Below are 18,515 nucleotides of genomic sequence, written 5' to 3'. Positions count from 1 at the left end.
ACACAGTGTCTTCAATTGTTCTTAAATGGAAGAAGTTTGGAATCACCAAGACTCTTCCTAGAGCTGGCTCCCGGACAAACTGAGCAATCAGGGAGAAGGGCCTTTGTCAGGGAGGTAATCAAGAACCCGATGGTCACTCTGACAGAGCTCCAGAGTTCCTCTGTGGAGATGGGAGAACCTTCCAGAAGGCAACCATCACTGCATCACTCCACCTATCAGGCCTTTATGGTAGAGTGACCAGACGGAAGCCACTCCTCAGTAAAAGGCACATGACAGCCCGCTTGGAGTTTGCCAAAAAGGAACCTAAAGGACTCTCATTCAATGAGGAACAAGATGCTCTGATTTGATGAAACCAAGATTGAACTCTTCTGCCTGAATGCCAAGCGTCACGTCTGGAGGAAACCTGGCACCATCCCCATGGTGAAGCATGGTGGTGGCAGCATCATCATGTGGGGATGTTTTTCAGCGGCAGGGAAAGGGAGACTAGTCAGGATCAAGGGAAAGATTAACAAAGAAAACTACAGAGAGATCCTTGATAAAAACCTGCTCCAGAGCGCTCAGGACCTCAGACTGGGGCGAAGGTTCACCTCCAAACAGGACAACGACCCTAAGCACACAGCCAAGACAACACAGGAGTGGCTTCAGATCAAGTCTCTGAATGTCCTTGAGTGGCCCAGCCAGAGCCCGGACTTGAACCCGATCAAACATCTCTGGAGAGACCTGAAAATAGCTGTGCAGCAACACTCCCCATCCAACCTGACAGAGCTTGAAAGGATCTGCAGAGAAGAATGGGAGAAACTCCCCAAATACAGGTGTGCCAAGATTGTAGCGTCATACCCAAGGAGACTAGAGGCTGTAATCGCTTCCAAAGGTGCTTCAAGAAAGTACTGAGTAAAGGGTCTGAATACTTATGTAAATGTGATATTTCAGGTTTTTATTTTTAATAAATGTACAAAAATGTCTAAAAAACTGTTTTTGCATTGTCATTATGGGGTATTGTGCGTAGATTGATGAGGGGGAAAAATACTATTTAATCAATTTTAGAATAAGGCTGTAACGTAACACAATGAGGAAAAAGACAAGGGGTCTGAATAATTTCCGAATGTACTGTATATGGGGGATACAACCATTCCAGTTCTGCAGACCTTTCTGCGAAGAGACATAATCATTATATTGTTTTGGTACTGTCCATATGTAGCTTGTTTTTGGTCACAGGTTTCGGAGTGGCTGAAGAATTGCAACATTTACTCTGAGTTAACTCTGCAAGTAGCACTGCTGAGTGATATGAATCAATAGTATAATTATACTCTTCGCAAAATTGTTTTAATTTTGTTTACAACCTGTAGAAACTATGAGAATAGAAAGGTTCAGAACTTTTGTGAAACATCAGAGCACAGTTGAAATGTAAATGGCAAATAGAAATCAAAACTGGATGGTGTTCAGAGATAGATGGGAGGGGTTGAAGGTAGCTGAATGATGAGACTAAAAATAAACTAACGATAAACAAACTAATACAAAATATAATGTGGCCGTAAATAGTATTCAGTATGTATAAGCTGGAAGTAGAAGCCTAAGTGTTGTTGTCCGTTAGTTTACTCCAATTAGGGGAGGGGTGGTAGGGTTAGGGGAAAATGACAGAGGGAAAAAAAATATATATATATACACTACCGGTCAAAAGTTTTAGAACACCTACTCATTCAATGGTTTTTATTTATTTATTTATTTTATTTTACATTGTAGAATAATAGTGAAGACATCAAAACTATGAAATAACACATATGAAATCCTGTAGTAACCAAAAAAGTGTTAAACAAATCAAAATATATTTTATATTTGAGATTCTTCTAATAGCCACCCTTTGCATTGATGACAGCTTTGCATACTCTTGGCATTCTCTTAAGCAGCTTCACCTGGAATGCTTTTCCAACAGCCTTGAAGGAGTTCCCTCATATGCTGAGCACTTGTTGGCTGCTTTCCTTCACTCTGCGGTCCAACTCATCCCAAACCATCTCAACTTGGTTGTGGAGGCCAGGTCGTCTGCAGTCCATCACTCTCCTTCTTGGTAAAATAGCCCTTACACAACCTGGAGGTGTGTTGGGTCATTGTCCTGTTGAAAATCAAATGATAGTCCCACTAAGCCCAAACCAGATAGGATGGTGTATCACTGCAGAATGCTGTGGTAGCTATGCTGGTTAAGTGTTCTAAATAAATAACAGACATTGTCTCCAGCAAAGCACCCCGACATCATAACACCTCCTCCTCCATGCTTTACGGTGGGAAATACACATGCGGAGATCATCCGTTCACCAACACCGCATCTCACAAAGACACGGCAGTTGGAACCAAAAATCTCCAATTTGGACTCCAGACAAAAGGACACATTTCCACTTCTAATGTCCATTGCTCGCATTTCTTGGTCCAAACAAGTCTCTTCTTATTATTGGTGTCCTTTAGTAGTGGTTTCTTTGCAGCTATTCGACCATGAAGGTCTGATTCACACAGTCTCCTCTGAACAGTTGATGTTGAGATGCGTCTGTTACTTGAACTCTGTGAAGCATTTATTTGGGCTGCAATTTCTAAGGCTGGTAACTCTAATGAACTTATCCTCTACAGCAGAGGTAACTCTGGGTCTTCCTTTCATGTGGCGGTCCTCATGAGAGCCAGATTAATCACAGTGCTTGATGGTTTTTGCGACTGCACTTGAAGAAACTTTCAAAGTTCTTGAAATGTTCCGTATTGACTAACCTTCATGTTTTAAAGTAATGATGGACTGTCGTTTCTCTTTGCTTATTTGAGATTTACCAAATAGGGCTGTCTTCTGTATACCCCCCTACCTTGTCACAACATAACTGATTGGCTCAAACACATTAAGACAGAAAGAAATTCCACAAATGAACTTTTAAGAAGGCACACCTGTTAATTGAAATGCATTCCAGGTGATTACCTCATGAAGCTGGTTGAGAGAATGCCGAGAGTGTGCAAAGCTGTCATCACATCAAAGGTGGCAATTTGAAGAATCTCAAATATAAAATATATTTTCATTTGTTTAACACCTTTTTGGTTACTACATGATTCCATATGTGTTATTTCATAGATTTGATGTCTTCACTATTATTATACACTATAGAAAATAGTCAAAATAAATAAAAACCCTTGAATGAGTTGGTGTTCTAAAACTTTTGACCGGTAGTGTATATATATAAATCAAATTAATAATATATATATACACTGTATTTATAAAACATATGTATATGGAGGATTGGAAATGTGCAGACAATTACATTGATAGAAGCCACAATCTATTTGCAATATTCAAGCTGATCCACCCCCTAGAAAATTATTATAAAAAAACATGTTTGATAATGTTTGTGTGTGCATGTGTGTGTATATGAGTGTAACTTTCACGCCCAGATCTGTTTCAACTGTCCTTTTGCTTGTCTCCACCCCCCTCCAGGTGTCACCCATCTTTCCCATTATCCCCTGGGTACTTATACCTGTGTTCTCTGTTTGTCTGTTGTCAGTTCGTCCTGTTTGTCAAGTCAACCAGCATTTTGGCTCAGCTTCTGCTTTTCCCGTCTCTCTTTTTCTCGCTCTCCTGGTTTTCACCCTTTCCTGTCCTGACTCTGAGCCCGCCTGTTTGACCACTCTGTCTGACCTGATCTGACCTGACCCTAAGCCTGTGCCTTTGCCACTACTCTGGATTATCGACCCCTGCCTGCCTTGACCTGGCGTTTGCCTGCCCCTGTTGCTGTAATAAACATGTTTTACTTCAACACAGTCTGCATTTGGGTCTTACCTGAAACGTGATAGTAACAGCTAGGCTACATGGAGGGGAGTACTTGGTAGTTTGGTTCATCAGCCTGACCCCTAGTCTACGCTTGAAGTTATTTAGGGGACTGATGATGTTTTGGCAATATGAAGATAAGAATGACAAAGAATGGAACCTCTGTATCTGCTAGAAAATTGACTATGTGAGGTGGAGAGGGTGAAGGATTTCGCAGTGTCTTGTGTTGCATGCATGGATTTGGGAATCATCCTGGCAGACTCCATTGAAAGGTTTAGGTAGGCTGTCTGGGAGGTATGTATATTTGAAGATGAAGGTGCATAATTGGAGTATTTTAACGATATAGATAGAGACAATATAATGAGTTTCTTAAACAGATGAGCAGATGGAGCCAAGTAGTTAGAGGGGGTGGCTCGTCTTGCAAATTTATTTTGTGTGATGAGTAATGCATAGAGATTGGAACCATATGTACGAGCTCAGGTAATATTGCAATAAATGAGATATGGGTCAATTAAGCTGTAGTATAGTGTTAGGAAGCAAGCCCGATGACCCGAACCACTAATCTATCTGATAATACCAATGGACTTCAGACAGAAGTACACACTCACACGGACTGTCACAAGATGGCTTGAGAAGTCATTCTTCTTAAAGACAGGCTTATTGAACAGGCACGCATACTATAACTGTCTCCAATTCATTCAAGGCCCAGGATTTGTGTACAGGCATGGACATGTTCTTGTTTGTTTCCTTGCAAACATACTGTAGATGGAAGCACAGCGTACTAGCGGAACCTGGACATGTGTGACAGAGAACATCATTTATTTTATGCAACAACAATCCCTCTTATTCCAAGGCTGAGGGCCGATGCAGTTGGGTAATGTTGACACAGCTCCAGTAGTGGGACACTATTCAGCTGCTGGTATAATGTTGTTTTTTTACACCATTCCATTGCGAATGTGTGGACACATCTCAATCGCTGTGTGACACTGACCTCCATCAATCCCATACTGTCAGCATATGGGTCTATGGATTCACATTTCATTTAGATGGCAAGTTAGCTTATCTTATCTCGAAGACAGGTTTTTCCACCTGTGTTGTCTCTCATCTGTTCAATTGTCCCATATATCAGCAGGTAGACCTACTTCTCTTGTCATTTCACCTGGGCTGGGTTGTGTAGGGGTTGTCGGGGGGTTCTTTGTCTGTGATACGGAAGCAGGTTCTTTCTGTCTGGGAAAATGCCCCTCCTCACCTCCTCCTCTGCTACTTTTCCCTCTTTACTCCCCCAATAGACTCCCTCCCTCCCCCCTCCACTCCTCCCCCCTGGCCTAGTATCCCTCCCTTCCCCCTCTACTCCTTCTCTTCCCTTCCACCCCTAGACTCTCTCCTCTCATGCCCTCCCCTGTCTCCTCTCCTTGGCTGGGTCAGTTAAGCAGGGGGATTGACTGTGCGCTGCTGCAGATGTGCAGTCTGGAAAGGGGCCAGATTGCCTTGCCTGGGAGAACATGTGGTCAGGCACTGTTTACCTTGGCACTCTCTCAAACTATCTCCCACACATGCTGTGTCCATGCCAGCTTCACAATGCCAGCACTGACTTCTAGGGGGATTATCAGGTTGAACTGTGAAAAATGATCATTGTCGGTTATTTGTATTAACAGAACAAATTACAACTGAATAGGATTATAAAAGGAATTCAAGTATATGCTAAATTAAATATAAAAGGCAGTCAGATATGTTGCTTTGTAGTGAGGTTGATTCACTTCAGCTTCCCAATCTTGTTTATTCTCAGCTAAGGGCTGAGGTGTGATTATCTGGACATTCTGCTGTAGTCTAGGGATACCCAGACACTGTTTTTCACAGATTCTCTACATACCTCACATTCTGCCATTCTGTACTTCTGTCTCTTAACAAACATCTATGGCAGGGGTTGGCAACAGGTGGCCCCGGGTGTTTTATTTTGGCCCCCCAAATTTTTACAAATAAATGTAAAAAATCATCAAGAATTGAGCAAAAAAATAGTTTCATTTAGGAAACCAAGTATTCCCACAAATAAAAATAAAAAAAATAGACAAATGTGATCGTGTCTCAATGTAATCAAAGTATGGAATGATTGTCATTTTCAAATACAATCTCTTTTTGGGCTTTGTTGTGGTCCATTTGCAGTGTAAAAATTATTATAATCATGTTCGGGCCACCCAACCATCTGCTCAGACAAAAAAAAAACGTACTGTGGCTCAATCTAGTTTCCTACCAATCAATGCTTTGGAACACTTCTGCACCAAACACACCCTGCAGCCTTTTTGTCGGTAAGAGTAAGCTCAAACGTCACGAATGAACGCTGCAGCCGTTACTTCTATAAAATGTTCATCCCACTTTTAAAATGAATCTCCATGTTATTAGTATATTATTACAATGATTAAATGGCTATTGTGCTCTTAGATGAAATAACAGAAGTAAACATATTAAAGACCCCTAAATATGTGTTGATAATCATTTGTCATCAATAATAATTGATCCCACATATCTTGATGTTTGATATCCGTTGAAAATCTATACTATGGTGAGCGGTCGTTCCATTTACACCATGTGAAGTGTTCAGCGCCCTCTGCAGGTCTGGAAGGGTTACTAGAGAAGTAGAGTTTCTGCAGTCTACATGATGGTGGTGTTATCACCTAAAATCAACTGACCATAAGCTCTCTATCTAAAATCCATCAGCAGGCATATCATCACAATATAATTAACTTTTTTTGTGCCGAGAACTTTTTTGAGATAGTTTGCTGATATTGTAGTTTGATTATGGCAACAAACCAGGTCAACTCCTGTACGCAGAAGTCAAGTGTAGAGGCATGCAAAATATGTGTTTGTGATCTGATGGTCTGCCTCACTGGGTTTTACATACAGCACATGTATTCTTCACAGCCCTAGGTATCACTGGTAAGGTAAATATAGTACTGTTATCGTCTCAATATGACAGACCTAGTAAGTCTGGTAAGGGACACAGTGAACTCAGACAGAGATTCCCTCCAAATCCCTCCTCTCCATTTTGTAAAAAGTTGCTTACTTCTTATAGCAGTAGGAGCCTAACCCAGCCTTATATTGTATCCCTTTCAAATGACTCCCTATTCCCTACATAGTGCACTACCTTTGACGAAATGAGTACACAATATAGGGAATAGCGTGCCATTTGGGACATAGAGATTCTCTCAGAGGGGGGGATCTCTGTTTGGATTCTGACTTCCCCTCTCGCTCCAGGCCTTGGAAACCAGGCCAAATCCCTGTATGTTTTCTAAGGCCATGATAATGGATTATGAATGGCCCGAACTTTGCTACATCCACATGTCTTGACACACCGTCTACATGCTTTCGATTGGAATCCACTGCCTGGGACAGTCATACTCACTACACAGTATACTGTGTAGGAAGTTGGAGCAGTTATCATTTTATTTTCAACTCAGTTACTCAGATTGTTGGAGTATCAGTCTTCAAAGTAGACTGAGAGAGAGCCTGGAAGAGAGAGACTGAAAGCGAGAGATAGAGTTCAGTAATGACTACAGGCACAGTATGGTGGGCCCCACTAAACTCAGCAATCTTGTTCTGTTATGGCTAGTTATCTTAGCCAGCTTCAGATCTCTTACTCGCTCTCCGAGGGGGACATAGACATTGTCATTGGCTCACTACACCAGATGGAAACCAACTTCCTCTATTGCCTCAAGCCTTGTCTGTTCCCCAACTGGCGTCCTCTTCCCTGTGTAGTGCACTGCTTTTGACCAGGGCCCATGGGGAGTGCACTATACCGAGAATGGATTGCCATTTCAAATAAAAGTCCATTGGTCTCATACACAGTTCAGCAAATGTTATAGCGCGGGTGCAGCGAAATGCTTGCGTTATTAGCTCCTAACAGTGCAGCAAAAATGTCAACCAAGTACACCAACAATAACAATAATAATAAAAACAAGAAAACCACGAATGTCAGAATGAATTCAGTTGACAATCCAAATAACAAATTCAATACAGTTGAAGTTGGAAGTTTACATACAATTAGGTTGGAGTCATTAAAACTTGTTTTTTAACCACTCCACAAGTCGGTTAGGACATCGTCTTTGTGCATGACACAAGTCATTTTTCCAACAATTGTTTACAGACAGATTATTTCACTTATAACTCACTGTATCACAATTCCATTGGGTCTGAAGTTTACATACACTAAGTTGATTGTGCCTTTAAAAAGCTTGGAAAATTCCAGAAAATGATGTCATGGCTTCAGACCTCCACAAGTCTGGTTCATCCTTGGGAGCAATTTTCAAATGCCTGAAGGTACCACGTTCATCTGTACAAACAATAGTACGCAAGTATAAACACCATGTATGACCACGCAGCCGTCATACCGCTCAGGAAGGAGACGCGTTCTGTCTCCTAGAGATGAACGTACTTTGGTGCGAAAAGTGCAAATCAATCCCAGAACAGCAGCAAAGAACCTCGTGAAGATGCTGGAGGAAACAGGTACAAAAATATCTATATCCACAGTAAAACGAGTCCTATATTGACATAACCTGAAAGGCCGCTCAGCAAGGAAGAAGCCACTGCTCCAAAACCACCATAAAAAAGCCAGACTACGGTTTGCAACTGCACATGTGGACAAAGATCTTTTTGGAGAAATGTCCTCTGGTCTGATGAAACAAAAATAGAAGCGTTTGGCCATAATGACCATCGTTATGTTTGGAGGAAAAAGGGGGATGCTTGCAAGCCGAAGAACACCATCCCAACCGTGAAGCGCGGGGGGTGGCAGCATCATGTTGTGGGGGTGCTTTGCTGCAGGAGGGACTGGTGCACTTCACAAAATAGATGGCATCATGAGGGAGGAGAATGATGCGGGTATGTTGAAGCAACATCTCAAGACATTAGTCAGGAAGTTAAAGCTTGGTCGCAAATGGGTCTTCCTAATGGAGAATGACCCCAAGCATACTTCCAAAGTTGTGACAAAATGGCTTAAGGACAACAAAGTCAAGGTATTGGAGTGGCCATCACAAAGCGCTGACCTCAATCCTATAGATTATTTGTGGGCAGAACTGAAAAAGTGTGTACGAGCAAGGAGGCCTACAAACCTGACTCAGTTACACCAGCTCTGCCAGGAGGAATGGGCCAAAATTCACCCAACTTTTTGTGGGAAAGGTTGTGGAAGGCTACCCGAAACGTTTGGCCTAAGTTAAACAATTTAAAGGCAATGCTACCAAATACTAATTGAGTGTATGTAAACTTCTGACCCACTGGGAATGTGATGAAAGAAATAAAAGCTGTAACAAATAATTATTCTGACAATTCACATTCTTAAAATAAAGTGGTGATCCTAACTGACCTAAGACAGGGAATTTTTACTTCGACTAAATGTCAGGAATTGTGAAAAACTGAGGTTAAATGTATTTGGCTAAGGTGTATGTAAACTTCCGGCTTCAACTGTATACGCCAAAATATACACTATATATACAAAAGTATGTGGACACCCTTCAAATGAATGGATTTGGCTATTTCAGTCACACCTGTTGCTGACAGGTGTATAGAATCGAGTACACAGCCATGCAATCTCCATAGACAAACATTGGCAGTAGAAAGGCCCGTACTGAAGAGCTCAGTGACTTTCACCGTGTCACCGTCATAGGATGCCACCTATCCAACAAGTCAGTTCGTCAAATTTCTGCCCTGCTAGAGCTGCCCCGGTCAACTGTATGTTGTTACGGTTTTCTTGCGGTGAAGGAGAGGCGGACCAAAATGCAGCGTGGTAATTTTTATACATCTTTAATAAAGATGAAAACGAACAATACAAAAACAAGAAACGTAACACGAAAACCTAAACAGCCTATCTGGTGCAAACTAACACAGAGACAGGAACAATCACCCACGAAACACTCAAAGAATATGGCTGCCTAAATATGGTTGCCAATCAGAGACAACGATAAACACCTACCTCTGATTGAGAACCACTTCAGGCAACCATAGACTTTCCTAGAAAACCCCCCTATACCACAATCCCAATACCTACAAAAAAAACAAGACAAAACGGCTCTGGCTGCTCCATGCAGACTGGCGGCTCTGGCGGCTCCATGCAGACTGGCGGCTCTGGCAGCTCCATGCAGACTGGCGGCTCTGGCGGCTCCATGCAGACTGGCGGCTCTTGCGGCTCCATGCAGACTGGCGGCTCTGGTGGCTCCATGCAGACTGGCGGCTCTGGCAGCTCCATGCAGACTGGCGGCTCTGGCGGCTCCATGCAGACTGGCGGCTCTGGCTGCTCCATGCAGACTGGCAGCTCTGGCTGCTCCATGCAGACTGGCAGCTCTGGCTGCTCCATGCAGACTGGCAGCTCTGGCTGCTCCATGCAGACTGGCAGCTCCATGCAGACTGGCAGCTCTGGCTGCTCCATGCAGACTGGCAGCTCTGGCTGCTCCATGCAGACTGGCAGCTCTGGCAGCGCTGAACAGGCAGGAGACTCCAGCAGGTGTCAGGTCTGACTCCTGACTCTGCCACACTCTCCCTGTGCCACCCCCCAATACATTTTTGGGGCTGACTCTCGGGCTTCCTTCCACGCCGCCGTGTTCGTTTCTCCAACTCCATTCTCCTATAACCCTCTTCGCACTGCTCCAGCGAATCCCAGGCGGGCTCCGGCACTCTCCCTGGGTCGACCGCCCACCTGTCTATTTCCTCCCAAATCGTATAATCCAGACCTTGTTGCTCCTGCTGCCACTGCCTGTCACCACGCCGCTTGGTCCTGTTGTGGTGGGTGATTCTGTTACGGTTTTCTTGCGGTGAAGGAGAGGCGGACCAAAATGCAGCGTGGTAATTTTTATACATCTTTAATAAAGATGAAAACGAACAATACAAAAACAAGAAACGTAACACGAAAACCTAAACAGCCTATCTGGTGCAAACTAACACAGAGACAGGAACAATCACCCACAAAACACTCAAAGAATATGGCTGCCTAAATATGGTTCCCAATCAGAGACAACAATAAACGCCTACCTCTGATTGAGAACCACTTCAGCCAACCATAGACTTTCCTAGAAAACCCCACTATACCACAATCCCAATACCTACAAAAAAACCCAAGACAAAACACACCACATAATAAACCCTGGCCTGACCAAAATAATAAAGAAAACACAAAATACTAAGACCAGGGCGTGACATATGTGCTGTTATTGTGAAGTAGAAACGTCTATGAGCAACAACGGCTCAGCCACAAAGTGGTAGGCCACACAAGCTTACAGAACAGGACCACCGAGGGCTGATGCGTGTAAAAATCATCTGTCCTCGGTTGCAACACTCACTACCGAGTTCCAATCTGCCTCTGGAAGAAACGTCAGCACAATAACTGTTTGTCGGGAGCTTCATGAAATGGGTTTCCATGGCCGAGCTGCCGCACACAAGCCTCCATAGGTTGTAGAAGCGTTGTTGGGGTTTCTTCCCCATGGTGTCGGTGTGGTGGGACCATTTCAGGTCCTCAGTGAAGGACCTTGAAGCGTTTGGTACACATCCTTGGGAACCAGAATACAACTCTGCTGCTTTGGGAAGAAAATGTAGATATTTTTTTATAAAGCACTGTGAAGTCAGCTGACATTCATAGATGGATGGGAATCCATATATCAGAAATGATTTGACCATGATGTCAGATTTTATGTCTGAGTCCAGAGTAAATTTTCGAAGAGTACTGTAGTTTTGGCTATGTTTCATTAACTTTGGTGCTTTTGTCTGAAGTCAGTGCAAATGTTTGGGTATTAAAGTTATTGTTCAGCACGTTACACTATTGAGATGAAAAGATGGTGCTCACTCTAAATGATCTGCTATGTCCTTCATCTACCACCAGAGGGGGTTCTCACCTGAGAAATGCACTTGGAGTGGGTCCGAGTCAGAAATGTTCTCTTGAGTTGGATGTCATGGAATAGAAAATTCAACGAACTGTTTAGAAAATAGAACATCCTTCCACTCGCCAACCCCTGGCCGGGATGCATCTCATCTTTCAGTATGGTAACATAGTAACCTAAGGTTACGATTCTGGAGAGTTCTACCATGCACAATTATCAGAGATTGTGTATAACATAACCTTTAGAGCAGCTGTGTGTCAGTGGTGGGAAAAGCAAAGGACTCAAGTAAAAATGGAAGACCAGCAGCAGAACATTTCTGGGATCTTTTATTTCAGCTCTTGAAACATGGGACCAACACTTTACATGTTGCGCTTATATTTTTGTTCAGTGTATGTACTTTTACTCCATACATTTTCCCTGACACCCAAAGGTACTCGTTACATTTCGAATGCTCAGGCAGGACAGCAATATGGTCTAATACACACACCTATCAATATAACATGTCATCCCTACTGTCGCACAAATTTGTTTTACATCCCTGTAAGTCAGCATTTCTCCTTTGGCAAGATAAACCATCCACCTGACAGGTGTGGTATATCTAGAAGCTGATTAAAAAGCATGATCATTACACAGGTGCACCTTGTGCTGGGGACAATAAAATGACACTAAAATGTGCAGTTTCGTCACACAACACAATGCAACAGATGTCTCAAATTTGAGGGAGCGTGCAATTGGCATGATGATTGCAGAAATGTCCACCAGACCTGTTGCCGACGCCAATGCCTACTTCTGTCTGTAATAAAGCCCTTTTATGGGGAAAAACTCATTCTGATTGGCTGGGTCTGGCTCCCCAGGCCCACCCACGGCTGTGCCCCTGCCCAGTCATGTGAAATCCATAGATTAGGGCCTAATGGATTTATTTCAATTGACTGATTTACTTATAAGAACTGTAACTGCTTTTACATTTTTGTTTCCTATATTTTATTTAGGAATATAGAGTAAAAGTTGCGAAAAATATAAATAGTAAAGTACAAATACCCCCCAAAACTACTTAAGTAGCCTAGTACTTCAAAGTATTTCTACTCAGTTACTTCACACGTGCAAAAAGCTCAGGGGAACACTTTTACAATGTTGCAAGACCCAGGTGGCATTCTTAAATTGTATATGTGTTAAAATATTTCTGACCTGTTACTAAAGTAATAGATACATTTGAGAGTGTCCACTTGTTTGCAAGTTGATGCCTATTATTATTTTATGTGTATCAAATGAAAACCGCAGAGCACAACTATTCATGCGCCAACATGGCTGGTGTAGGGTCGCCAGCTTCATGCTTTGAAAAGCGTTGAAATTCGGGAGAAAACCTTTGTTCAGAGGGAGCTTGCTTCGTAGTTTTCGCGATTTCCAAATGAATTTAATTGGTGATGTCATCTGGTTCGAGAGGGCTGTGTGTGTTGGTGCTTCAGAGTCACCATCCAGTCAACGTGTTGTAACCACCAGCAACACAGGCAGGCAGTGGAGCTCCCAAATAAAAAGGCGCTTTTAGTTTTTGGTTCAAGGCATGGGATATTTTCAACAATGCTGCAGTGACGGAGATCTGAGGACCTTGAGAACTAGTTGGACGTTTTCTAAAGGAATGTTGAAGCCACATTGTGTTCACAATAGATTTTAATTTGAAAAATAGTGTGTGGGTTTATATGGATTATGCATGCTGAAATGTATATATAAGAAATATACATGACTGTGCATGAGCACAACCCTTAGCTTCAACTAGGCTGTAACAAGCCTCCCCCCCCTGTTTCTGCAGTTTTATCCATACCGCTGACTGTGAAGCTACCTTTGCTATTCGTAGTACGTGGTTGCAGGGCGTAAAGAGAACGGACAATCGCACCGGACCGTTCCGGGGTTCGGATGAGGTGTTTGAATAGATTCTTTGATTTTAGAATTCCATCGACCTTTCTATCCATTATTTTCTACAGAAGTGATGCAAATGTGTTAGCAATGAGGTTGTTCTTCGTGGGATTTCTACTCGGTTTGGAGATCCTGTCTCCTACAGGAGCTATTGATGGTAAGTGACATTCTAGTGTTCTAGCCTATGGCTTTGTGAAACTGCATGTCCACTTAGCAACATAGGGCCTATACAGTGTAGGCCTATTCACCACACGGCAGGCTAGCCTATTTGCCTTCATAACACCAATAGGCTTCAGACTCGATGTGATCGATATGAGCCATGGGCTTTTCCTTCTAGCTAAGCTAATCACCCTAGGAGGTGCCATGTTTGTGTGACAGACTAAAAGCGATCTAGCTTGCCCACCCTTTGGCAATTGCTCATTTCATAACCACCTGCTGTAGCCTAGCATACATGCTTCTTTTAGGGTGTTGTTGACATGACAAAGACAACTGCTCGTCCACAGATGTTGAGTTTCATATGGCTTAATTTTGTTGGCTTTTATCAGCGGGGATTCAAAGCGGTGCATGGCTACATTGACTTCAGTGTTGTGCTGCCCGCTACTCTGTTTTACTCCCATTCCCAGATGTAGCCCCACAAATGTTTCAGAATTAATATGCCCTTTGTTCATGTTCTGTTGTTGTCATGCTCATGAAGAAGGTGGTCGTTCAATGTTGTAAGGTCATTCAGCAGGTAGAACAAGGCTATGGTATCTCAGCACATCAGTGAAAGGCCTGCTTTCCCCCAGTTCTAGGTAGGCTAGACCGTCACAGCAGCACACTACCTTGATTCGATAAGTAGGCTACACGGACCCGATCAACATGCCTCTGCTTTTCACCGATTTCTCCGCTGTGGAATCCCCCACATTTGTATCATTTGCAGGTTCTAAACGGTAGCCTTCTATGTGTGAATCGTTTATGGTTCAGAATCGATGGCTGTTGGTCTGGCTGCAACCTGCTCTCAGAGCATTTCGTATTATTCTCTACATAAATCCGATACACACATTTGTGGATCATCCATTTCGTGTGATGTTACGAATTGCAATTTGTATGGTATGTTATGAATGTGCAATCCATGCATTGTTACAAATGAGCAAAACCTACAATATGTTACAAATTCTCAAAACTTATGTTACGAATTCCAATTTGTTGTGATTAATGTTACCTAGGTGGCTAAATCTATCATTAGCTAGTTAGATAAAGTTAGCTAGGTTAAGGTTAGGAGTTAGGTTAACAGTAGGGGAAGGGTTAGCTAAGTAGTTGCAGAGTAGCTAAAAAGTAGTAAGTAGTTGAAAAATTGTCCGTGATGAGATTTGAACACACGACCGTTATACACCCACGATCCACCCCAACCAACCACCCTCCTTTCGTTTTTGCCTAAATATCTTTTCACAATTGAGTTCCAAATAGCTCTAACGTTGCCCCAGCGTGATTGGAAAAAATGAATAATAATTGAGCCTGTGAGGTCACAGTGCACTCAACTGTTCCAATGTAATTGTTGTGCAACAGGACAGTTAACCCAAGTTTTATTTGAGGCATGTTCCGCCTCCTCATTCATTTACATAGAAGTAGCCCATTTCACTGTAGCAGACAATTTATATTTGAGGCTTTACTGAGTTGGACAAACTTCTCTCTTCAACGAGAGCCCAAGCACTTCCCCAGATCAAGTATGCAGACATTGGCACAGTCTTGTAGAAACCTTTCCCCCTGGCACATGTTCTGTCTGGCACTCGCATTGCTTTCATTGTTGTTTTGCTTACAAACAATAGCTTTCTTTGAACATGTGTGCATTCCTATCAAAGTAAGTGCCTTTATTTTCTGTTCTAATGACAAAATGAGGTGAACGGATGGTTCACTCATCTTTCTTGTAGATTTCCGGAAGGGAACGCAATCCCTTAAGCAATTAACATGCTTACTACAAACAGACCAAACTCATCTTGTCTCCTTATCTTTGGTTGACACGAAAAAACAAACATGGCAGTGCGCACAAACTACCCATCGTCGAAGTACTTCTGACTTTTAGAAAGTGTTTTACAAAGCTATTTCGATCAATGGTGAGCTAGAGTTGGCTAAATATACCCACTTGTGTTATGTCAATATTTCCTCAGTTAGCGCGTGCACTAATGTAGCCCACATTTTTCGGGTTTGGATGATTGTGCTATGCTGTCGCTACTTCTGTGAATGTCTGAACATTGCATCTAAAAAAATTAACTGGTCACATTCAGGACGTAACATTGTAAGATCTGTGTTTGTGCAAAATGTTTCTGTGAAAAAAAGTGTGGTACACTGCTCAAACGCTGACTGTGGCATCAATCGAAACTGGACGTTCTAAATAAGCGTTCTAATCACACCGGTTTGAGCGTAGAGCTGCAGGGACCACTGTAAAATGAACACACCTGTGTGTTGGTATGTGTCAAAGGGTTAACTTCTATCTTATGTAACCGTACCAAACGTAACATCATACACATTTTAGTGTCCCAGATTTACATTTACTACGTTACGTCTACTCTGAGACCAGGCTGCTGTAAACTAAGGATTTTAGCAGTGACCAGGCTACACCTTAGAAGGTATAGTTCAAACAGAATCACTGTGTTGATATATACGTTTTCATGTTTGTTTTGAGCTGCAAGCAGTAAAAACAACTGTGTTTGGTTTTTCAGTTGTGATCTTTATACCTAGGTAGGCTGTTGTCGTGACTTGTCCCGACATGCAGCGAATTTTATGTCTGGGGGGGCGGGGGGGGGGGGGGGGGGGGGTGACTACATTAATCACAACAGATACTAACATTAATGACAGTCAGGTAGCCTATAGATAACTGAATTAAATAATGTTGCAATGTATTGCCATCCTAAAATCCTCATGTGCTTCTCAGGGCTGCGTTGGACTCTTCGCTAGTTTGAGAATAATGACTGGCTACAGTGCGTCCTTGCAACAATGATTCTGTCTGTGGCCATGCACTTTCAGAGCTAGAACATTGTAGCCAATGATTTGTAACATCTGGCAATGTCTTGGCAATACAAAGTGTCAAGTAGACCATAATTTGTAGTGTCACTGGCATGGTTAACTTGAATGAAATGGAATGAACCCACTATGCACGGACTGACGCCAATGTCTTTTTTTGGTCCTGTCTGGGCTGGCCATCTTTTTTTTTTGGTGTGGTATGGACCGGCCTTGATTTCAATGTCCACGGACATTGATTTTTTGGTCTGGACTGGAATGATGTGCATGGTTATGAATATCCGAACGGATGTTATTATTCGAACACTGAGTATTGTGTGTGAGTATTCCCTTTTTTTGTGTGTGTGTAAAACATAGGCCTATTTTTGACACTGAAATGGCTTTTTCTAAATTTAAATAAAAATATCCATGTGACATTGCTACGTACAAGAATACACCATGACATTTGAAATGATTCATTTAATAAAATAACAAACTTTCCAATGTAGTTTTTATGACATGCGCCCCATAAAAATACCAGAAGCCAACTGGTAGCCTTCACATTTGTACCATGTTGATTGCCAATCAAACCGGCAAAGTGGATCAATGTGGAGTGAGAGTTCACTAATGCAATGGGGGGGAGGGGAATGATGTAATTTAAAAGCTAGCGAAATGAGAAGAAGTGACAACAGGCAACCAACAGGTAGACTTTTTTGTTTTGTTTTACATCCATATGGTCAAAGGTATGTGGACACCCGTTCAAATGAGTGGATTTGGCCATTTCAGCCACACCCATTGCTGACGGGTGTATAAAATCGAACACACGGCCATGCAATCTCCATAGACAAACATTGGCAGTAGAATGGCCCATACTGAAGAGCTCAGTGACTTTCAACGTGGCACTGTCATAGGATGCCACCTTTCCAACAAGCCAGTTTGTCAAATGTCTGCCCTGCTAGAGCTGCCCCGGTCATCTGTAAGCGCTGTCATTGTGAAGTGGTAATGTCTAGGAGCCACAACTGCTCCACCGCGACGTAGTTAGACACACAAGCTGACTGAACGGGCCCACCGAATGCTGAAATGTTCCATACGCGCACAATTTGTTTAAATCTCTGTTAGTGAGTGTCTCCTTTGCCAAGGTAATCCATCCACCTGACAGGTGTGGCATATCAAGATGCTGATTAAATAGCATGATCATTACACAGGTGCACCTTGTGCTGGGGACAATAAAAGGACATTCTAAAATGTGCAGTTTTGTCACACAACACAATGCCACAGATGTCTCAAGTGTTGAAGGAGCGTGCAATTGGCATGCTGACTGCAGGAATGTCCACCAGAGCTGTTGCCAGTGAATTTTGTTAATTTCTCCACCATAAACCGCCTCCAATGTATTTTTAGAGAATTAGGCAGTACGTCCAACTGGTTTCACAACCGCAGACCACGTGTATGGTGATGTGTGTGCACGAAAAAGAATGAGCATTAAAATGGGCAAAAAAAGCTTTTCTGAAGCAAGACTTTTGCTAGGACTGTCTGTGTGGTCTGAGTGGGTAGGGTAAAACTGAAATCTATCTGTTATTTGCAGAGCGGTTTCGAACTCACTTTATTGGTCAATTAACCAATTTACTGCATGGAGATGTCACCATGGAAAGATTAAACTCCCGCCCATGCAAACCTGCTGATAAGAAGGTCCTGTGTAGATAGTGTTGTCAACCAGCAAATATAAGGAAATGACACTGATCAAATTATTTCACACTTCTACAGTGTTACAATGTTGTACAATATAAAATACAGGCAAAACTGAATTTTGACTACACTGGACCTTTAAAGAATGAACATTCCAGAAACGTTTCAGCCCAGATCTAACAATAAAGGGGCAATAAGGGGGCTCCTTATTTATTTTATTTTTGACATGTCCTGGGATAGGGACCATTTTTGAGGTTGTTAAAGAACCCCGTGTGAGCGAGCATAGATAGGTCTACTCTCCCGGGTCTTAGCCTCCC

At 42.6% G+C, this 18,515-nt stretch overlaps 1 protein-coding gene across 1 annotated transcript in view; it reads left to right on the top strand.

Moving 5' to 3' along the window:
* The first annotated feature begins 13,101 nt into the window (after positions 1 to 13,101).
* The window catches only part of LOC139368422 (low-density lipoprotein receptor-related protein 1-like), a 138,190-nt gene continuing 132,776 nt past the window's right edge, over positions 13,102 to 18,515 (top strand). The window contains exon 1 of the mRNA XM_071107291.1: positions 13,102 to 13,699. Within this exon, the coding sequence (XP_070963392.1) occupies positions 13,543 to 13,699 (157 nt within the window). The 5' untranslated portion in view covers positions 13,102 to 13,542. The remainder of the gene's footprint in view (positions 13,700 to 18,515) is intronic.

The sequence above is a fragment of the Oncorhynchus clarkii genome, chromosome 16 (genome assembly GCF_045791955.1).
Source record: "Oncorhynchus clarkii lewisi isolate Uvic-CL-2024 chromosome 16, UVic_Ocla_1.0, whole genome shotgun sequence".
In the NCBI taxonomy this organism is placed as follows: domain Eukaryota; kingdom Metazoa; phylum Chordata; class Actinopteri; order Salmoniformes; family Salmonidae; genus Oncorhynchus; species Oncorhynchus clarkii.
Note: the sequence above shows the minus strand (reverse complement) of the source record. Positions and strands in the feature narration are given on the sequence as shown.